The 23,410-nt window shown below is 40.8% G+C and overlaps 2 protein-coding genes across 2 annotated transcripts in view; one reads left to right on the forward strand and one right to left on the reverse strand.

Annotated features, from left to right (window-relative positions):
* The window catches only part of NUDT13 (nudix hydrolase 13), a 438,779-nt gene that overhangs the window by 266,348 nt on the left and 149,021 nt on the right, over positions 1–23,410 (reverse strand). The window lies entirely within an intron of this gene.
* The window catches only part of CFAP70 (cilia and flagella associated protein 70), a 78,403-nt gene continuing 60,900 nt past the window's right edge, over positions 5,908–23,410 (forward strand). Inside the window, 7 exon segments of the mRNA XM_084904927.1 lie at positions 5,908–5,926; positions 7,860–7,962; positions 9,123–9,309; positions 11,403–11,501; positions 11,673–11,752; positions 12,983–13,162; positions 21,269–21,451. Of these exon segments, the coding sequence (XP_084761053.1) occupies positions 7,900–7,962; positions 9,123–9,309; positions 11,403–11,501; positions 11,673–11,752; positions 12,983–13,162; positions 21,269–21,451 (792 nt within the window). The 5' untranslated portion in view covers positions 5,908–5,926; positions 7,860–7,899.

A 23,410-nucleotide genomic window follows, 5' to 3' on the forward strand; every position in this document is an offset into this window, starting at 1 on the left:
CACAGAAGTGAGCGAGGCTGGGCTGCCCAGACTCACTAATGAAAGCCATAGGCACAGCAGTGAGCCAGGGGGCGCTGCTTTCGGCTCCCCGGAGAGTAGGGCCCTTGGAGCTTAGGAGAAAGGAAGTTGGCGCCTGAAGAAAGGGAGCCCTGGACATGCTCAAGGGAGAGCATGCACTGGGACCTTGGTCTTGAGGGTTTTTATTTATTTTCTGAAAGTGGGAATTTTAGAGGAGCTCAGGGGAGGATCTCAGCAGAATATTGACCAGCTTTCCTGGTGTGTCCTCTAACGTGCTGATGCATCACAGTGAGTGTGTAGGGGGGTTGAGATTATCCTCTGGTCAGCTTCTCCTCTTAGATTTGTCTGGCTCTCATTTTTGGTTGTTGTTTAGTTATTTATTCCTCTGACTTTATCCATTCTTCTGTTTGGCTGGCACTAATGGCACTAATTGGGTGTTTGTTACCTCCCTGACTAGGCTGATTTAAGTTCCTCTCTCTGGTTGGGGAGGAGAGATGTAAACCATTTATTCCCAAGTGTCCCTGTGAGGAAGGTTAGTAAGGAACTAGGAAAATTCCTTGGCAAGTGGATTGGGGAAACTAAGATAGATAGCTAAGCAGATGCCCAGGAATCTGTAGCCAGCTATTAAAATTAGGAGATCTTATCTTCCCTCACCGAGGACACTTAGGAGCAAATGGTTTAACATTCCAGACAGTGAGGAGAGCAGACCAACCTTGATCCCAGTCCCTTCTGGTGACATTCTTTTTTGTTGCTCTTTATTTTGTTAATCCTCACCCAAGAATATTTTCCAATTGATTTTCAGAGAGAGTGGAAGAGGGAAGACACACAGAGAGAAACATCAACGTGAGAGAGACACACCAATTGGTTGCCTCCCTCATGTGCCCCAACCAGGTCCAGGGATAGAGCCTGCAACTGAGGTATGTGCCCTTGGCTGGAATCAAACCTGGGACCTTTAGGTTTGAGCATGAGTGCCTATGCTCAACCCACGGAGCCAAATCTGAGAGAACTGGTGACATTCTTTGAAGGTGAAACTGACCAGAGAATGACCATTTTGATGCATCAACATATCAAAATTCGATATTCTGTTAATATTGAGACTCTCCCCTGAGACTTTCCCTAAAATTTCTGCCTTTAGAAAACATAAAAACACTCAAGACAAAGGAACCAGCATACTCCCTTGTGCAGGTCTGTGCCTTCGTCCTCCTTTCCTCAGGCATGTATTTTTGCTCTAAAGATTCTCAGGAGACTTGCAACCTGGGGAGCAGTGAGCAGCGACAGCTCATCTCGGGCTAACTCCCGGAACCTGTCTCCAATGTCCCTCCTTTTGCCTTTGTAACTTGTTTCCCCGAGTCCACGCAGCCCAGCTGGTTCGCTTTTTCTGCCTGTGATTTCCTCTCTAAAGGACCGAGGCAGCCTTGCCTAGGCCTGGCCCTTCCTCATGTGTCCAGAGGGCCAACTCAGCTCTACCTGGGCTCACTCCTGTTGCTAAGGTTTTGCCTCCTTCATCTTCAGCCCCTGCTTTGTTTCCCTGTGCCCAGCTTTAGTAAGCGCACTCTCAGAATTACCTGGACTCATTTCATGAAATCTTTCCTGCGTGAAGTCAAGAACCCACGCGTTCCAGATTGTGCCAGGGCAGGTCTGCCTTGGTCCTGGTCCCTTTCCAGGAACACTTGTGAGGGTGGATGAGGTCTTGAGATTTGTTAGCTGGCTGTTAATTGCTCAGATGCATAACCCTCTGTCTCAGTTTCCCCATTCCACTTGCCAGGGGATTTTCCTAGCTTTTTCCTAACCTGCTTTAAACTGAAGACCCACATTTTATGGATAGTAAGCGTCTAACGGTTATCTGCCAGGGGCTTCTCCCATTCTCTGTATTCCTGGGAGAACCTCAGACTGAACTCTTGTCTTGCCGCCCTATGACCTGCCTGTGTCCATCACTGCAGGGAAACCCTGGTTTCATTTTCTCTACCAGTGGACTGAGACCTGCCCTTCAATCAGAACCGTGCCATTTGGATACCTCATTTACAAAAAACTGGCCTAACTCAGAACCTGGGCGCGGACTTTTGCTATAAAAGATGGCCACCCCTTTGTCTTGGGGGAACACAATTTAGGTTGTTACCTAAATCTGTGTCTCCACGTGGCAACTCCTTTGCTCACATAAATGCTTTTTATTCTTTATTACAATCTAAAATTAATTTTTGGTTTACTAACAGGTGTAGCCACAAAAGGAAACACAATAGAGGCTCAGAAAAACAATTTATTATATTCAAATGTCCTAGAGAGGGGAGGCACTGCACACACAGGGTCACGTGGGAAAGATGTCAGGGTGGTCAGGAACCTGGGGGAGTACTTAGGCCTTCGTTGGGGTGCCTGAGGGAAAGGGGAGGGAGGGCAAGGCAAGCAGATTAGGGTTGGCTAGTTTGAATAAATGCGGGTGGCCTTCAATTGCCTGGTAACTGGCCCTGGGGTGATTAAGGTAGAGAAATAATAGCTTCCTGGGGTGCAGAGCCAGATACTGGAGGTATAGCTCTGGATTGGTTAGTCTGCAGATCAAAGACACGCTCCTGGCTGGCCCTTTGCTATCTGTAAGAACTGGCTGCTCAGGGAGGGGATCTCTGCTATCTAGAATGCTTTTTTTTTATGATGTAACATAACATACAAAAAATCATATATGCCTGGCCTGGGTGGCTCAGTAGTTAAATATTGACCCAGGGATTAGGAGGTTACAGGTTTGATTCCCATTCAGAACACATGCCCAGGTTTCAGGCTTGATCCCCTATAGGGGGCATGCAGGAGGCAGCAGATCAATAATTCTCATCGATGTTTCTATCCCTCTCTCCCTCTTCCTTCCTCTCTGAAATAAAATTTTAAAATATTAAAAATTATATACTGGTTGGGTAAAAGTAGGTTTACAGTTTTCATTTGGAAAATAGTACAATAATTAATACAAAATAAACTTTAATGTACTCACAACTGTAAACCGACTTTTGCCGCCCCCCGATACACACACACAATTTAGATTTACAAGTATTTTCTCCCATTCTGTGGGTTGTCTAAATTTTCTTGATTGTGTCCTTTGATACACAGAACTTTAAAATTTGATGAAGTACAATTTCCTTTCTTTTTCTTTTTCTTTTCTTTTTTTTTTTTTTTTTTTTTTGTTACTTGTATTTTGGGGAGTTATGTCTAAGAAATCATTGCCCAATGTAAGCTCAGGATGATTTACCCTTATTTTTCCCCCCAAAATTTTATAGTTTTGGTTCTTATATTTAAGTCATTGACATTTTAGTTGATTTTTATACATGGTGTGAGGTAAGTGTTATCTTCTTTCTTTAGCATTTCTATATCCAGTTGTCAGAGCATTATTAAATATATATATATATATTGATTTCAGAGAGGAAGGAAGAGGGAGAGAGATATAAACATCAATAATGAGAGATAATAATTGATCTTCTGCCTCCTGCAAGTACCCCACTGGGGATTGAGCCCACAGCCCTTGATTGGAATCAAACTTGGGACCTTTCAGTTTGCAGGCTAACACTCTATCCACTGAGCCAAACTGGGTAGGGCAAATTGTCCCAGCATTATTGAAAAGACTGTTCTTTCCTCATTGAATTGTTTTGACACGATTAAGCAAAAAATCAACCATAAATGTAAAGGTTTATTTCTGAACTCTCAGTTTGATTCCATTTATATTTCTATCCTTAGATCTTGATTTCTGTACTAGATTACGTGATAACAGGAGGTTTATACGTTAGAAATTGGGAAGTGTGTGTCTTCCAACTGTTTTTTCAAGATTGTGTCGGCTACTCTGGGTCCCTTGCATCTCCACATTAATGTCAGAACTCACTTATCACAGAGTGGTATGTATAGTTTAAAATTTTGTTTTAAAGTAATTTCAAATGTATAGAAAAGTGCCCAAAACAGTGTAAAGAACTCCCGTGTTCCTGTTCACCCAGATTTTGAAGTAGTTAGCATTTTATTGGTTCATTGCTCACTCTGTTTGTGTATGTGTGTGTATGCATACCTCTTGTTATTAGCCTTTTTCTGGACCTTTGGATGGTTAGCAGAGCTCACAGCAGACATGGTGTCCTATCACTCCTAAACACTCCTGGATGTATTTCCCCCAAACAGGGCCACTCTCCTACATAACAGTCAATGCCCTTCCACATCAGGAAATCAGTATTGGCACAACACTACCATCCACCCCTCGAAGCCCATTCACCTTTCCCCCACCGTCCCAGCAATGTCCCTTTTCATTTCTCATCCAAAAAGCTATAGGAGAATACATATTGCATTTATTTGCCATGTATTTTGAAAATCCTTTGGTCTGGAGCAATTCATGTCTTTCTTATCCTTGACAGTTTTTTTTTAAAAAAATAAATTTTATTGATTTTGTACAGAGAGGAAGGGAGAGAGATACAGAGTTAGAAACATCGATGAGAGAGAGTCATCGATCAGCTGCCTCTTGCACACCCCCTACCGGGGATATGCCCGCAACCAAGGTACATGCCCTTGACCGGAATCGAACCTGGGACCTTTCAGTCCCCAAGCCGACGCTCTATCCACTGAGCCAAACCGGTCCCGGCTATCCTTGACAGTTTTAAGAGAGTACCAGCCTTACTTTCTATAGGATGGCCTAAAATTTGGGTCCCTCGTGGCAGGAATACCAAAAAAATGATGTTTTGCCTTTTCTCTGTGAGTCTCATCAGACTCTTCCCAACATTGGTGATGCTAACCTTGTTAACCTGATCATGTTGGTTTCTTCAATTATCTGGTTTTCCCCTTTGTGATTGATTAGTATTTCAAAATCAAGCTAATATCCTAACCTTCATCAAACCTCCTCCTATGAACCACTGAAGATTTCTGCCTGAATCATTAACACCTTTATAGTGGGTGCCAAATGGTAATTCTCTATTTTCACTATTTCCTCTTCATTACTGAGTGGCATTCTATGGTTAGAACTTTCCTCTCCATTTATTTATATCAATGTGAACTTGTGTATTCTTATTTAATTTAGTGGATTGTCATTCGTTCATAATACTGCTTATATTGATGCTCAGATTTGGCCAGTGGAGCCCCTTCAAACTGGCTGTTAAGATTGCAACATTTTGCCCTAACCTGTTTGGCTCAATGGATAGAGTCTGCCTGGGGACTGAAGGGTCGAGGGTTCCAATCCAGTTAGGGGCATGTACCTTGCTTGTGGGCACATCCTCAGTAGGGGCCTTGCTGGAGGCAACTGATGGATTTCTCTCTCTTCAATATTTCTAACTATTCCTCTCCCTTCCTCTCTGTAAAAAATCAACAAAATATATATTTTTTAAAAAGATTGCAACATTTTAATGTATGTATCCTAAGATTCCACCACGTCATGACTGCTTTGTAATATGCTATTTTGTGAATATATGTGTTTCTTTATCCACTCTTCTGCTGATGGGCACTTGGGTCCTTCTCAGGTGTCTACTATTGCTTTTTGCTATTCCAAGTCTAATGTTACACTTGAACTGTATTGAAATCTTTCATTACATCATGTACTTCAAGTCTGTATATTGTAGAAATACTAAGCACTAGAAGCAGCGTTTGTTTTCTCTCACTGAGAGGCTCACTTTTAAAATACTCTCATCTGCATTTTTACTGGAGATTTAAATGACCTGTTTTTAAAAACATTTAATAAAGGTTTTATCTTTAAGTAGATTTCCTTTTCCACCCTTCGTATTTAGGTAGGGATAGTGAAAGAAAAGGGCTGAGATAGCAAAATTAAAAGGCGGAAAACCTCGCACTTACCCCTAACTGTTGCCCAGGGAACGTGCCGCCGAGGAGGCAGGACTAAGCGGGCCAATCAGCACGCGTTCCGAGCGCAGGCGCAGAAACTCACATTTCCATTGGGCCGTTTCTGCCTCCAAACGTTATCGCGAGTCTTGGGCTGGGGAGAGACACTTCTGGTAACTGCAGACACTAAGTTCTCGCGAGAGGTAATTGGTTGCTATAGTTGCGAAAAACGCAGCTGTGGCTGTTGCAGGTAAGACAGCTGTCTCCCCAGAAAACCCCTTCTTCCCGGGCTCCCCACCCCGCTCTGCGGCCACACCCGTCCCCTCACTCTCTGCCTCTGCAGTGGCTGAGCTGAAGCGCATCCCTGCGCGGCTGCACCCCCAAACGCACCTAAACGCCACCGACCCCACTAAAGCGACGCCCCGCCAAGCCAGGCCTCCCACCCACAGCGGGACAGAGACCCTCCGGCTTGGCTCAGACGGCGCCCCGCTGCAGACCACACCTCCTCCCACCGGTTCCGTCATCTCACTTGTTTCTAACGGACTCCTCCTGCACCTTCTGAACAGATGACAAGAAATGCGCGCCTTGTGTGGGCAATAGGAGTCCCTGCCTGACGGCCCTGACATAACTTGTGATTAGCCATATTTCTTGCCTTCGTTACTCAACAATATGCCGCTAATGCCTCTTGTAGAACCGGCATGGTGCCAGGCCCTTAGCGGCTGTAAATATGAATGACAGATTACTTTTATTTTTATTCTTTTGTTAATCTTCACCCAAGGACATATTTCCATTGATTTTTACAGAGAGTGGAAAGAAGGGGGAGATACAGAGATAGAAAGATAGAGACAAATAGATAATAAATAGAGATAGATAGATAGATAGAGATGTGAGAGACCCACAGCGATTGGTTGCCTCCCCCACACGCTCTGACCAGGGCCAGGGATTGAGCCTACAACACAGATACATGCCCTTGACCGGAATCCAACTGGGACACCCTTCAGTCTGCGGGTGGAGGCTCTGTCCACAGAGTCAAACCAGCTAGGGCGACTACTTACCTTTAAGGGGGTAATTGAGCATTTAGAAAAGCAGTGAGTATAATAATGCCATTTGTGCTTTGCTTCATAGCTTAAACAGTTTTACTATTACAGTGGATATCCACAACAAAGGTGAAACAGGTCAGAAATGTTATCCATTTTACAGTAGGTGAAACTGAGGGTCGGAGAAATTAGACATTTGTCCAGGGTTAGGCTCGTAAAGACCCAATTCATGTAGTACGATTGAAAAGGAAAGAAGAAAACAAATACAAAAGGTCATTTCAAGCATAAACCGTGCTAGGCTGTCAGGGCCACTGAGGCCAGAAGGATCCTGGAGACGTGGTGTTGAACAAGGGATAGGAGACTTTCAGGTGAATGGGAAGATGAAGGTGGAGCTCTGAAGAGACAGAATAATGTTAAAGTCTGGGGGCAGCAAGAAGAAATCTCATTATTTCGTACCACCAGTCTTAGACAGAATTAGCATAGTAACTTGAATTGCATTAAGTTCCACTTTGAGTTGAGTCAGAAAACATGACCTTTAAAAATACACACAGATATCCAATTTATTTTTTAAATGGTGTCCTCGGTATTGTAAAATAATTAGAAAACATCTTTGACTGAATGAGACACATGTGAGGGCTTTTTCCAGTGGATTAAACATTCTATGTGCCTGCCATATATATATATAATGATTAAATAACCTTCAAGTGGAGTTTTGCACTTTAAAAGCTACCAAAGAATACTATGAAGGATTTGGGGAATGGGAATTGGGGAGATGGCATTCTACCCTCTCTGTTTTGTGATAATTTGTGCTTCATGGGTCAGATACATGTATGAGGATCCTTTCAGCACTATCAGGGAATCATCCTGTGACCAGCTTCCTGAAGCCCTGCCTGTCTAGCAGCAAAGGCTGGAAAGACCACAAAGCAGTGCTGGACGATTGCACTTCCCGAACTCCTCCCCTGGGGTTGGCTGTGAGTAGTGTGAGTCCTTGTGCAGCTGCGGGACATGAGGGGCCAGGTTCGTTCATTATGTTTACAGGGACCAAAGAAGACCGGAGGGACTTGGTTCAGGTGCTGACATGGAGCAGATCACATCAGCAGGGAAGCTTGTGCAGATCACTGTGACAGATGGCTATGAATTGGTAAAGTTATTTTTGGAAATCTGAGAAGTCCCTAGTTTATTCATATTTTTTGAAAGTATATTTATTTTTGAGCTTAGATCTCTCTGTCAAAATCTGTGGGTTGAGGAGGCTGTGTTGGGAGCACGATGGGAAGGAATGGAGTTTTGCATCATCCTATACCACTAGTCTACTGGCTTTACATAGCAAGGGCCCTTCCCTCTCATTGCTTCTCATTGACAGTCTAGAATATGAATCTGGCAATTTGAATACTAAATTTAACAGGTAAAATAAGGAGTCGTTTTTATTTTCCTAGTCAGCAATTCATTCCCTTTTTCTGAAAAAGATCTGAAGTCTTCCAGAGTTTTCCTTATGATTAATTTCATTTGATGAATTTAAATAATAAGATTACAATATGATATAAACTATTAAAATTATAATAATAATGAAATGGCAAAATATTCATTTAGTATTAAATAAAAAAGCTCTTTCCAAGCAGGATGTAATATATGTCCTCTACTTTGTTTTAAAAGGTAAATATAAATATGTGTGCATATATATATATATATATATATACACACACAAAGAAATACACATATGTATTCACAACAAAACACTAGAAAAAATATTTGAAAATTTTAATGGTATTTGCATACTAGAGATTACAGATTATTTATTTATTTTAAATATATTTTTATTGATTTTAGAGAAAAGGAGAGGGAAAGAGAGATAGAAACATCAATGATGAGAGAGAATCATTGATCTGCTGCCTCCTACGCACCCTACACTGGGTATCAAAACCCCAACCTAGGTATGTGCCCTAAGCCAGAACTGAACCTGGGATCCTTCAGTCCACAGGCAGATGCTCTACCGCTGAGCCAAGGGCAGTAATTTATTTTTATGTGTTTTTCTCACTTTTCCACATGTTCCACAATATAATTTTATAAACATAATAAGTGTTTTTTTCTTTAAACTTCAACATAATGGCATTTAAATACAATGTTGCATTTAACTATAATTAGATTTGTTTAATGACTTTCTACCTACTTCTTTTGTATTTGTAATGTAGCTTGATATGGGAACATGGAAAATGCTATTTAGTTCAAGTAAAAATGGGTTGCCAGATGTGTAGAAAAATCCTCTATTTTAAATATAATTGTAAAGTAGTATGTTTCTGTCAACAGAAAGGTTCTAAAGGAGATACCCCAGTTACCTTTATTCGTGCAGAATTTAATCAGGCAATTCTGGGAGACTCAGCAAAAATTACTGTTTCTTCAGAAGGAACTGCAAAATACAACTTCACTAGCAGTTTTGAGTTCAATCCTGAAGGAGGAATCACTTTAGATGACCTCTCCCACAAACCTGTGTTCTGTAAGTCTTTGTGCCTGTAAAAATGTGAATTACATGAATATGTTATGAGGAGATTCTGAGATGTGATAGAAGATGTTGTTGGGACAGATGGACACACCTTACCTTTCTAATCTAGGTGTGACATGGTATACTTTGAGAGCTACCTGCTAGTTTGTATCAAAGACCTGTTGATATATGACTAAACTTTGCAGCCCTTATCTCCTAAGCTGACTTGGGAGCTTTTCTTTTGTGTTCTTGTCTTTAGGGTTGCCAGATTTAGAATAAAACAAAAAACAAAATTTGGGATATACTTATACTAAAAAAATTATGAATTGTTTATCTTAAATTTAAAATTTTAAGTGGGTATCTTGTATTTTACTTGGCAACCTTATTTATTTCTGTATACTCACCATACTGTCTAGCAGTTGTTAATTCGACTCCCTTACTAGCAGAGGCAGTTTTTGAAATCTGGCCTGGATCTTATTTATTTCAGAGTTTCTACTGCCTAGAAATATCTGAAACAGGCATGCAGGCGAGAAGTTAGGGGTGATCAGGCAGGCAGGTGAGCAGTTAAAAACTAGTGGTCCCAGATTACAAGAGGGTGCAGGCAGGGCTGAGGGACCCCCCAACTCTGTGCACAAATTTCGTGCACTGGGCCTCTAGTTAAACTATATAAAGCAAACCTGACAGAATTGAAAGGAGAAATGGATAGTACTACAACAGTAGTTGGAGACTTCAGATATCTCACTTATAGTAATAGAAAGAACAACCAGATAGAGGATAAGTAAAGAAATAGGGGACTTAAACAATACAATAAACTACTTACATCTAAATAACATACAGAACACTTTACCCAACAACCACAGAATCCACACTCTTCTCAAGTGCACGTGGATATTTCAAGTACAGACCATATGTTGGGCCACATATTAAGTCTTAATACATTTAAAAAGAAACTTACAAAGTATCTTCTACAAATACAGTGTCAAGAAGTTAGAAATCAATAATGTTAGAAACCAAAAAATTCAGAAAATTTAGGAAATTAAACGACACAGTTATTTATTTTTATTTTTAAAATACATTTTAATTAATTTTTTACAGAGAGTAAGGGATAGGGGTAGAGAGTTAGAAACATCAATGAGAGAAAAACATTGATCAGCTGCCTCCTGCACACTCTCCACTGGTTATGTGTCCACAAAGATACATGCCCTTGACTGGAATCAAACCTGGGACCCTTCAGTCCACAGGCAGACGCTCTGTCCACTGAGCCAAACTGGCTAGGGCTAAACAACACACTTTTAAACAAATGGTTTAAAGAAGAAATCACAAATAAAATGGAAACACAACATACCAAAACTTAGGAGATGTAGCAAAAGTGGTGCTAAGGGGGACATTGATAGCTCAAAATGCTAACATTAAGAAACAAGAAAGATCTCAAATCAACCATTTAACTTTTCAACTTAAGGATGTAGAAAATGCAGAAGATGCCCTAGCTGGTTTGGTTCAGTGGATAGAGCGTCTGCCTGTGGACTGAAGGGTTCCAGGTTAGAGTCTGGTTAAGGGCATGTACCTTGGTTGTGGGCACATCTCCAGTAGGGGATGTCCAGGAGGCAGCTGATCTATGTTTCTCTCTCATCGATGTTTCTAACTCTCTATCCCTCTTCCTTCCAATCTGTAAAAAATCAATAAAATATAAAAAAATAGCAAACATTAAAAAAAAAGAGAGACTTAAGGGACATTAACTAATTACAGTGTGAATCTTATAAGCAAACTGTAAAAAAAAAAATGCTATTGAGAAGCATGAGGTTGAATAAAAGAAAAAGATTACCATGTTCTTAGACAGGCATGCTCAACATTATAAAAATGTCATTTCCTGTAAGTTTAATGTTATTTCTAGAATCTGCTAACATTATATATATATATAACTTTTTTTAATTATAGTTGTCACAGGAAAAAATCGCTAAGGTGGTCCAATATTTTCCACCAATAATGGTGCCTTCTTGGGTGTCACATTCATTTCTCTTAAATTTCTTTGATAATGCACTGCTTTTTCATCTCAGTTATCTGATAAATGAGTTAGATATGCTCTCGTTTCTTTGTTTTGATTTTCCTAGTAACTATGATTGAAGTTTTACCCAAGGAAAAGAAGCAGAAAGAAGAGAAGACCTTAGTCCTTGGTCAGGCTGTGGTGGACCTTCTTCCTTTAGTGGAAGGTGAGGTGTATGATTTCCTCAAAAGCATATATAACAAGCTGCATAAAATTTAACTCCAGTGAAATGCAAAAAATCAGCCTCATTGAATTTGAGGGGTTTGATGAAAAGATGAGCACATTTATCTTTGCCTACCCTTCCTTTTTTGGCTTGACTTGGTCTTTTTTTTTTCAGGAGAAATTTCATTTGAAACAGCCATCCCTCTGCACCCTGTTCCAGGCTCTCCCCTAGAGCCTCTTCAGCCAGGTGTTAAGGTAATCAGGTTTTAACTGTCAACGTTTCAGCCTGCCATTCAGACTACAAATCTGTCTGGTATTAAGGTTCAGTTCAGTTGAGTCCAAATTATCAGGCACCTTCTTTTTACAGGCACACATAGTGCTAGGTTCTGGGAAACAAAGATAAATAAGGCAGAGTCCTAGTGTAGGAGTCCATAATTCACATATTATTGATTATAGCATGAATTCCATGATGAATGAGGATGTCTTCATCTTTATATTTCTAGTGCTATAATAAAGTGTCTGACATATAAGTACACATTTTAAACCTATTTTTTATTGTATACTATATAAAAATATCACATATTCATATATGTCTTTATCTACATATGGATATATATTTGAAAAAAATAGTTCTTATTAAAAAGCACTACATTTACCAAATCAGAAGTTCTATTGGATAAATAATTTGGGAATTTCCCATTAGCATGGAAAATAAATTCTTTAATAATAATATTAATTGTTCTTATTAATATTGACTTATAAGAAATAAAATGAAAATGAACAAATTCTTGCCTCTTCTCTGTTTTGTTTTGTTTTTTAAAAAACACTAGTTGTCTTGACTGCCCTACTTGGGTACATTATTAATGTCTAATTCTTGGCAGCCCCTCTAAAAAAATTTATTCATTTTGCTTACTCCTGCTACCAAAAAACACTTTTTTTTATATTTGAAAAATAACAATATATTAAAGAATATAATTTTCAAATATTTAATAAAACATAGTTTTTTTTAAAAAGTGCTACATTTGAATTATAGAATAAACGTAAAATATAGACTAGCAAAAAAATTACCCCAGTCTCACTCACTTATGTGCAAACACTATTAACATTTTAGTATAGAACCTTCCAGTTCCTTTTCTGTATGTATTTGTATACATGCTTGACCTGAGCATGGTAGAAGGGAAGCACTCTAGCTTAGTTCTTTCCTTGGCTCTATCTCTGTCCAAATAACTAGAGAAAGTTATTTGAATCCTCTGTATGAAATAAACTTGACCAATGTTACCTTGAACAGTGATATAATATTCAAAGGAGATAAGAAAAAAATATTCAGTGAGATAAGGAGGTCTCTGGTATTTTCAAAATGTTGAATATTTTTTTTTTGACAGCAGTGTAGTTTTTCTGTATTTTAGTTTTAATTCCAGTTTGTTCCTGGGAGCATGCCTGTGCAGCATCCACTGACTCTGCTGCCATTTTTATTCTCATCTCCAGCAGTGCAGTCTTGAAGTTAAAGTATCTGTGCCAGAGCAATTATTGACGGCAGCACAGATATCAGGAGGAAATCTGCTAAAGGTCACATTGGAGGCTGCCTACTCTGTGCCTGAATCCTTCGTGCCAACAGGGCCTGTGCAGAACTATATCGTTGGTCTGCAAGTTCCATCAACTGCAGAGGTAAAGCCCTGTAGCTACATATTTATATACTAGAGGCCCAATGCATGAAATTTGTGCACAGGGGAGGGGGTGTCCCTCAGCCCGACCTGTACCCTTTCAATGCGGAGGCCCTTGGGGGATATCCAACTGACAACTGGACATCCCTCTCACAATCCGGGACCTCTGGTTCCTAACACTCACCTGCCTGCCTGCTCTAACCACTCTGCCTGCTGGCCTGATTCCCCTCACTGCTCTCCCCTGCTGGCCTGATCTCCCTAACTGTCCTCCCCTGCTGGCCTGATCACCCCTAACTGCCCTCCCCTGCCAGCCTGGTCACCCCTATTAACTTTTTTTTTTTTTTTTTTTAAATCTTATCCCCCTTCACACACAACTGTATTTGACTTCCTTATTGGCTTCTCCCTCTCACACAGTTTTTCTCTCTACTTTATGTGCCACTGTTTCCTACTGACTCATCATTTATAAACTTTTCTTTCCTCCTATTTCCTACTTCTGTCCATCATCCTTCTTCCCATCTTTCTCCTACCTCCCTCCTCCCCCACATTCCTTCTTTCCTTTATCTTTATCCCTCCTCTCCCTCCTCTTTTTCTTCCTTCCCACCTTAATTTTTTTTTTCACTTCCTCCCTCGGACCTGCTTTGCTCCCTGCCCCATTTCTTCCTTCTTTCCATTCTCCTTTTAAGTTCTACTGGCTCCCCTTTAAAACTTTTCTCACCTCCTCCTTTCTCATCCTACCGTTCCCATAAACTCTTCTCTACTTAATTCCACTGTTTTAATACCTATCTACATGCCTAATTATTCACTATCATTTATCTTTTTTTTTTCTTCTGACTCCTACTTTTAAAATCTGCCCCCAGTACACAACTATACTTGATTTTCATTATAGCTCCTACAGTTCACTCATATATCTTTCCTTCCTTAACTCTGTTCTCTACTGACTCGTTTATAAAGTTCTTCCCTCCCTCCTTCCCTTCTTCCCCACCTCCTCCCTCCTCCTTTACTCTTCTACTCTTTTTATAGGCTAATTAAAAATTCTATGCTTTCCTCTCTGGGACCTGTAGCTACCTCTGTTTGTGCACTCGGGCCCCTCTCGCACTGGCTTTGAGGGGCTGAGTGATGAAGCAGCTGTGTCTTACCTCTGAGTTGGGGGAGGGTCCAGCCGGCCTGGGCCGGCATGCATCCATCTTGGGGACCACAGCTTTACGTGCACGCATGAGCATTCATGGGCGCGTGAGTCTTTCCTCCTGTTGAGTGCTGAAGGGGTGGACGCGGAGGCCTTTCCCACCCCTCAGCGTGCCCACTCCCTTGCCTGGAGTGGCTCATCATCCACTCCCCTCCAGAATTCACAGCGACAGGCGTGCTTGCGCAGGCACGGTTGGGCCCGGCTTGTCCTGGGGGGAGAGGGAGAGGGACATTCCGCCCAGGATGTGACCCCCGGTCTGAGTTGGACCGGGAAGATGAATGAATGGACAGCTGTGGTGTGAAGGTCGTCTGTGCACTCTCTGTTGTTGTGCCCAGGCCCTTCCTTCTGGTGTTGGGTCCACACCCTCTTGATTTGCATGCGCAACACCTCCCAGGGTCACTGTTGATGCGTGCCACACCCCCCCACACACACACCTTTCAGGTGTCGCCCCTCAGCTCCCCCCACCTCAGGGGGGAGTTGGTGGCATCCTGGGCAGAGTGCTGTCGGACAGGGCGCGGTGTCACGGGGGTGTTTGTTGTGCACCAGGAGAAAAAGAAGACTGTCGCAGGGACAGGGAAGCGAGCCTCACACAAGTCCCCCTGCTGCATGTGCACCTGCTGGTCTGTCAATATGCAAATTGGTCATTACTGTGACACTGTAACGGACAATTTGCATATTACCTCTTTATTATATAGATATTTAAACTCTCATATGGGCATCTCTTCTTCACCTGCTAAGATTTCATTCAAAGCAAGCTCTGCTAATGGCTGAGATTTATTTTAGGCTTAAAAAATAAAGTTTACTTCTGTTTTATAAATAGATGCTTATGTTTATAATTTATATATTATATTTAATATAGTATAGATTATATATAATTTATATAAATAAATACTTTATGATGGAAAATATGTAAAAATGTCTTTAAATTGACAAACTTTTGGATGTATTTCTATACAGATTACCTTATGCATATGTTTTGTGGATTTTGTATAATGTACTTTATATAAAAAACTCCCTCTTGCCCTGGCCAGTGTGGCTCAGTTGGTTGGAATACCATCCTGCACACTTGAAAGGCCACAGGTTTAATTCCCCTCAGGGCACATATCCAGGTTGCCGGGTTGGTCATTGGTCAGGGTTGGGGCAGGAGGCAACTAATCTCTGTTCACTCACACATCAATGGTTCATTCACTCTCTCCTGTCTTCACTCTCTAAAGTCAAAAGCATGTCATCAGTGAGAATTTAAAAAAAACAACAACAAAAAACAACAACTTTCCCTTAATTTCAGATTATTTTCTTAGTCCAAATTTCTATAGAATGATTATGTATGGATCTTTTGAGGCTCTTGATAGAGATTTCCAAACTGCTCACTAAAAGGGTGTAATTAGTTAATACTCCTACCTGTTATATTGCCACTTTAAATTTTCAGTAAAGAATCCTCCAATTCCTCTTCAGCATTTTACATCCTATCAGCTGTGCACAAAGTTCCAATTTCTCCACATCCTTGCTAACACTTATTTTCTGGGTTTTTTTTTTTGTTGTTGTTGTTTTTAAAATAAAAGACAATGTCACAGGGGTGAAGTAGCATCTCCTTGAAGTTTTGATTTGCATTTCCAAATGACTAGTGATTTTGAACATCTTTTCATGTGCTTAATGGCCATTTGTATTTTTTTGGTGGTCTGGGATATATATTCAAGTCCTTTGCCCATTCTTGAATCATTTTTGTTCTTGTTGAGTCTTTGGAGTTCTCTGTATATTTTAACTATTAATCCCTTATCAGGTATGTAATTTGCAAATATTTTCTCCCACTCTCTGGGTTATCTTTTTTACTCTGTTGTATCTTTTTTATTTTATTAAACATATTACTGTGACATTGGTTAATAGGGTCATATAGGTTTCAAGTGTACATTTCTATAATACATGCTTGCATATTGCATTGTGTGCCCACAAACCAAAATCAAATCATCTTCTGTCACCATATATTTGACTCCTTTACCTAATACCTCCTCCCCACCCTCTTCCCTCTTGTAGCCATCATACTGTTGTCAATCTGTGTTTATGAGTTTCAGTTTTATATCCCACATATAAATGAAATCATATGGTTCTTAGCTTGTTCTGTCTTATTATTTATTTATTTATTTATTGTTAAAAATATATTTTATTGATTTTTTACAGAGAGGAAGGGAGAGAGGGATAAAGAGTTAGAAACATCGATGAGAGAGAAACATTGACCAGCTGCCTCTTGCACACCTCCTACTAGGGATGTGCCCGCAACCAATGTACAATACATGCCCTTGATCAGAATCAAACCCAGGACCTTTCAGTCCACAGACCAACGCTCTATCCACTGAGCCAAACCGGTTTCGGCTGTCTTATTTTTTTTAATATAATAAATCTTTATTGTTCAGATTATTACAGGTGTTCCTAACCCCCCCCCCCCCCCATTGCTCCCCTCCACCTGATTCTCAACCCCACCCCATGCCCTTACCCCCTGCCACTGTCTTCATCCATAGATGTAAGACTTTTGTCCAATCTCTTCTCACACCCCTCTTACCCCCTTTCCCCTAAGAATTGTCAGTCCACTCCCTTTCTATGTCCCTGATTCTATTATATTCACCAGTCCATTCTGTTCTTCAGATTTTTTATTCACTTGATTTTTAGATTCACTTGTTGGTAGGTATGTATTTGATGTCTTTTTAAAAAAATATATTTTTTTCAGATTTTTCACAGAGAGGAAGGTAGAGGGATAGAAAGCTAGAAACATCGATGAGAGAGAATCATCTATCAGCTGCCTCTTGCACACCCCCTACTGGGGATGTGCCCGCAACCAAGGTACAAGCCCTTGACCTGAATCGAACTCGGGACCTTGTTCTTTGATGTCTTTTTGTTGTTCATAGTTTTTACCTTTACCTTTTTCTTCTTCTTCCTCTTCTTAAAGAATATCATGTAATCCTGGTTTGGTGGTGATGAACTCCTTTAGCTTTATCTTGTCTGTAAAGCTCTTTATCTGACCTACAATTCTGAATAATAGCTTTGCTGGGTAGAGTAATCTTGATTGTAGGTTCTTGCTGTTCATCACTTTGAATATTTCTTGCCACTCCCTTCTGGCCCGCATAGTTTCTGTTGAGAAATCAGTTGACAATCATAGGGGTACACCCTCGTACATAACTAACTGTTTTTCTCTTGCTGCTTTCAAGATTCTCTCTTTGTCTATTGCTCTTGGCATTTTAATTATGATGTGTCTTGGTGTGGTCCTCTTTGGATTCCTCTTGTTTATGTGCTTCCTGGTCTTGTAAGTCTATTTCTTTCGCCAGTTAGAAAAAGTTTTCTGTCATTATTTCTTTCAATAGGCCTTCAATGTTCTGCTCTCTCTCTTCTTCTGGCACCCCAAAAATCTGGATGTTGGTACACTTAAAGCAGGGCTCTTCAAACTACAGGCCGCGGGCCACATGCAGCCCCCAGGGGAGTCTGATCCTGCCCGCCAGGTTTTTTGGGCAGTGAGCGCAGCCAAGGTGTTACAGTAGGAATTAGTAGTTCATATAGTCCGGCCCTCCAGCTCTCTGAGGGACCGTGATCTGGCCCCCACTTTAAAAAGTTTGAGGACCTCTGACTTAAAGCCATCCCAGAGGCTCCTTACACTATCCTCACACTTTTGGATTCTGCTTTCTTTCTGCCCCCCTGGTTGGGTGTTTTTTGTTTCCTCATATTCCAGATCTTTGGTTTGACTCTTGGGGAACGTTGATCTACAGTTGAGTTTCTGTATATTCTTTATTTCAGACAGTGTATGCTTAATTTCTAACTGGTCCTTTTCCTTTTTTTTTTTTTTTTTGTATTCTCATTAAGGTCCTTGAAGGTCTTTTCAAGTTTTCTCAGTGGTTTTTAGAAGATTCTTGAGTAATCTTATAAATGTGATTCTGAACTCTGTGTTGTCCAGTCGTTAACTTTCCTCCATCTATCCCATCCGTGGCATGCTTCTGTGTTTCTGCATTTTGGTTGCCTCCCTGTATTGATGGAGTGGCTTTGTGTTGTAGGTGACCTATAGGGACCAGTATCTCAGCTTCCCCAATCACCTGAGATGGTTGCTCTTGGTACACCCCTTTGTGGGCTTAGTGCAAAGTCTTGGTTTAGTTAAGCCTTGATTGCCGTTGGTGCACTGGGAGGAATTGACCTCTAGGACAATTATCTGTGATGACCTGCTGTGTCTATAATGGAAGAACTGCTGCACTGGAGACACACTTATGATGCAGGCCTTGTTTCAGTGAGGCTTTGGTGCTCATTGAGTCCGCCTCCTGAATGTGACACTTATGGATGTGAGGAGTTGAAATCTGGTGTCTCACACTGACCACTAGGTACACTGGCTTTTGAATCTCCAATGGAGTGCAGTTCAGCTACTGCCTGAGGCCACCCTGCAGGACCTACAGTGAGAACCAAAGTCCTCTCCTCCCTGCTTGGAGCTTGGAAGCTTTTGAGCTATCTGCACCAGGTTGCAAGTTTGCTAGGTTAAACTGCAATAGAGAAGGCCATCCATATGCAAAAGCCGCTGCTTGGAACTTGTAGTGTTTGTAGATTGTGCTGGGCGGAGTCTCAGGGTAGAGTCTCAGGGCGTCACTAGGCCAGGGCATGGCAAATAGTGATGGCTGCCAGTCAGCAGTCTCTGCCTCTCTGACTGCGTCCCCGTGTCTCGCGCCCCCAATGTCTCGTGCCCCAGCACAGCAAACAATTATTATTGCCACAGCTCTGCAAGCAAGCCGCCCTCACTTTCCAACCCAATGGCTGACAGTCCAGCTTCTTTCCAGAAACTGGATTTCAGAGACATTGGGAGCTTGTCTCTCTTCGGGTTGAAGAAAGCAATGCCCTTCACCAGCCGAGATCCGCCTCCTGCCTGTATCGCGCATGCGTCCTTGTACCTCAGTTTTTCAGCGCTTGTGCCCTGAATGCTCCCTTTTCTCTCAGTCTAGTTGTAGAGTTTCCTTTCAGCCAGCTTCCCGTAGTTCTGGGTAGTTTTGAAATTATTGTGCATGGCAGCAGTTTAGGTGTGTTTATCTATGTTGCCATCTTGGATCCTCTCTGTCTTATTTTGTTTAGCACATATTGTCAAGGTCCATCCATGTTGTTGCAATAGGCAATATTTCATCTTATGGCTGAGTAGTATTCCATAGTATATATGTACCATATCTTCTTTATTCAATTGTCTATTGAAGGACACTTTGTCTACATGTCTTAGTCACTGTGACTAATACCGTGTTTCCCCAAAAATAAGACATCCTCCAAAAATAAGACCTAGCACATGGAAAGATAAGACATCCCCTGAAAATAAGACCTAGCGCAACTTTGTGAGAAAAAATTAATATAAGACACTGTCTTATTTTCGGGGAAACAGGGTACTACAATGAACATAAAGGTGCATAAATCTTTGCAAATAAATATTTTCTAGTTTTTTGGGTAGATATCCAGAAGAGGTATTCCTGGGTCATATGGTAACTCTATTCTTAATTTTTTGAGGAACCACCATACTGTTTTTCATAGTGGCTGTGCTAGTTTACATTCCCACCAGCAATAAGTGAGAGTTTCTTTTTCTCCAACACTTGTTATTACCTGTGTTGTTGATAATAGCCATTCTAATGCCATTGTAGGTGGTATTTCATTGTAGTTTTGATTTTCTATTTACATCTTTACTAATTTCCTATTGCAAATATATTTTAGATAAATTATAAATATCTAAATTGTAGGTCTTTGTCAAATTTAAGTTTGTTTTTTAAAAGATAATTTTTAAAAAGCTACAACATAACCCTTATCTGTATAAAAGCCTAAACTACTGAACGACCAGTTGCTATGAAGTGCAAACCACCAGGGGGCAGATGCTCAATGCAGGAGCTGCCCTCTGGTGGTCATTGTGCTTCCACAGCCAACCTCCTGTGTTCCCTCCACCCCGCCGGCCCAGATCAGCCCTGATCAGGACTGGGCGAGATGGCCCTGGTTGGCCTCAATCGCTGGCCAGGCTGAGGAACCCCAACTGTGCATGAATTCTAAACACTTAGTCTCTATATTTATAGTATAAATATAAAATGACAAAAATATTTTAAATCAGTTCAAAGGAGAATCTGAAGAAATGACCCATATATAAGCAATCAGGACTATTGAAATGAAGTTTTTTCTTTTATTGAGTTTTAAAGAGAGAGGAAGGCAGAGGGATAGAGAGTTAGAAACATTGCAGAGAGAGAAACATCACTGATCAGCTACCTCCTGCACAACCCCTCTTGGGGATAGAGCCTACAACCTGGGCATGTGTCCTGATGGAGAATCGAACCTCTTGGTTCCTGGATCCATGTTCATTCTCTGAACAACACTGGCTGGGTGGAATAAATCTGTTAATAATTCAAACCTTGTTACCAGCCGCAGGGCAATAATCAGTTACATCTCCACTGGACAAAGTACATTTGCACATCTATGGACAAGAATATTTTGGGTTATCATAAATTTTTAATAAATGACAAAATTATAACATAGCACAAAGACAATGAAGGGCAGAGGCCCTTCTACAGAATCGGATAATTACAGAAGAGTCTGCTAGATAATACCCAGCATTGCATTGAAAAGACACTTCAACCCTTGACTAATGTGGCTAAGTTGTTAGAGCATCAACCTGCACAACAAATGGGCTCAGGTTTGGTTTCTGGTCAAGGGCAGGTACCTGGGTTGCAGATTCAGTCCCTGGCACTGATTGGGGCTCGTGAGGGAGTTAACCAACTGATGTGTCTGCCTCACCTTGAAGTTTCCGTGTCTCTCCCCATCCCTTCCACTTTCTCTAAAAATCAATGGAAAAAAATATCCTCGGGGGAGGATTAACAAAAACAATAATGACATTTCATTAATCCATTTTGTCCAAAGTCTTTTACAAAATCTCCTAATGTATGGTATTTATTTCTGCAGAAAGACTATCCTATTGTCTTCAAGAATGGAACTCTGAAGCTTGGAGGGGAAAGAGAACCTACTCCCCGGCCCAAAAAATGGCCTATTGCTAACATTCTGGCTCCAGGAGCTAATAACATTCCTGATGCCTTCATCTTTGGTGGGCCCTATGAGGAAGAAGATGGAGAACTCAACCACGCTGAGGTGAAAGAGTTATTCAGCTTTTTTGTGATAAATTCAGTGTGACATAACATAAAATGTTTTGTGAATCAATATAATTAATTTGCATTATTACCCGTTAAAATGGAACAATTATATGCCAAAATAATATAGTTATCACCCTAGCTAGTTTGGCTCAGTCTGTTTGTGAACTAAAGGGTCACGGGTTCAATTTCAATCAAGGGCACATACCTCAATTGCAGTCTCTATCCCCAGCCTCTGCGAAACAACCAACTGATGTTTCTATCTCTCTTTGTCTCACCCCTTCCGTTCCATACACTCTAAAAATCAATGGAAAAATATTCTCAGGTGAGGATTAGCAACAACAAAAATAATAGTTATCTAATTCTGACTTAAAAGTTTCCTGATATCCTAAGTCCAGCAAACAAAAAACAAAATAATTGAATTAATTCAAATTTACCCTTTATTTTGTAATATATATATATATCCTATTTTAATATATATCCTATTTTAATATATATATATATTTTTAAAGTAGATAATAATATAGTCACAATTCAAAATAAAAAATTAAGAAATATGCTGTTAAAGCCTTCAGCCTTCTTCCTTCCTCCTATTTCTTTCCTAGATCATCACCTAGTAGCCATCTTTTTATAGTTGCTTACAGTTTCAGTGATATGATTTGTAAGATAAGGATGGTTGAATTACTTTCAATATCTGACACAAAATATTTTAAATAGTAGAGATAAGACTAAAATATTTGAAAAACATTGTGCAGTGTCTTTTCTCACTATTGTGATCATTGGAAATTCATATTATTCTTAGATTTATATTTTCATTTAGAGCAGACATTTTATTTTAGATATTTAGATTTTATATTAAACTAGAGGCCCGGTGCACAAAATTCGTGTCCAACTCTCAGCTCAGCCTGCACCCTATCCAATCTGGGATCCCTCTCAAAATCCAGGACTCCTGGCTACCAACCACTCGCCTGCCTGCCTGCCTGATTGCCCCTAACCACTTCTGCCTGCCAGCTTGCTCACACCCTCATCACTCCCCTGCCAGCCTGATTGACACCTAACTGCTCCCCTGATTGCCCCTAATTGCCCCTAATTGCCCTCCCCTGATGGCCTGGTCACTGCTACTGTCTTCCCCTGCAGGGCATGTCCTCCCCAGCTGCCCTTCCCTGCAGGCCTGGTTGCCCCCAACTACCCTCCCCTGTAGGCCTGGTCCCTCCCAATTGTCCTCCCCTGCTGGCCTGATCGCCTACAACTGCCCTCCCCTGCTGGCCATCTTGTGTCCACCTGGGGGCAGCCATCTTTGACCACATGGGGGTGGCCATCTTGTGTCCACATGGGGGCAGTCATCTTGTGTGTTGGAGTGATGGTCAATTTGCATATCACCTTTTTATTATATGGGATTAAATAGGATCTTAGTTTAAATCATTAATTCTCAACCCTTGTTGCTCATTAGAATCACCTGAAAAACTTTTAAAACAATAACAATGGACAAGCCGAAACCGGTTTGGCTCAGTGGGTAGAGTGTCGCTCTGCAGATTGAAATGTCCCAGGTTCGATTCTGGTCAAGGGCATGTACGTTGGTTGCGGGCACCACCCCAGTAGGAGGTGTGCAAGAGGCAGCTGATCAATGTCTCTCTCTCATCGATGTTTCTAACTCTCTATCCCTCTCCCTTCCTCTCTGTAAAAAAAATCAATGAAATATATTTTTTAAAAAACCAACAATGGCCAAACCTTAACACAGATCAATTACATAAGAATTTAACTTTTAATATAATACCAATGTCCAGATGTTGATTATTTTTTTAAAGACACTCTCAAATAATTCTAACATGTGTTCAGGGTTGAGAATCACTGATTGAGGTTATGTGAATCAGTACTGGATCTATATAAGGATAATATAAGTAATTTATCTTATTACTTTAGTAATAGTAAAGCACCCCAAAATTTAAGGTCGTGTAGTATC

This window comes from Pipistrellus hanaki, assembly GCF_964339955.1.
Source record: "Pipistrellus hanaki genome assembly, chromosome: 14".
Lineage (NCBI taxonomy): Eukaryota > Metazoa > Chordata > Mammalia > Chiroptera > Vespertilionidae > Pipistrellus > Pipistrellus hanaki.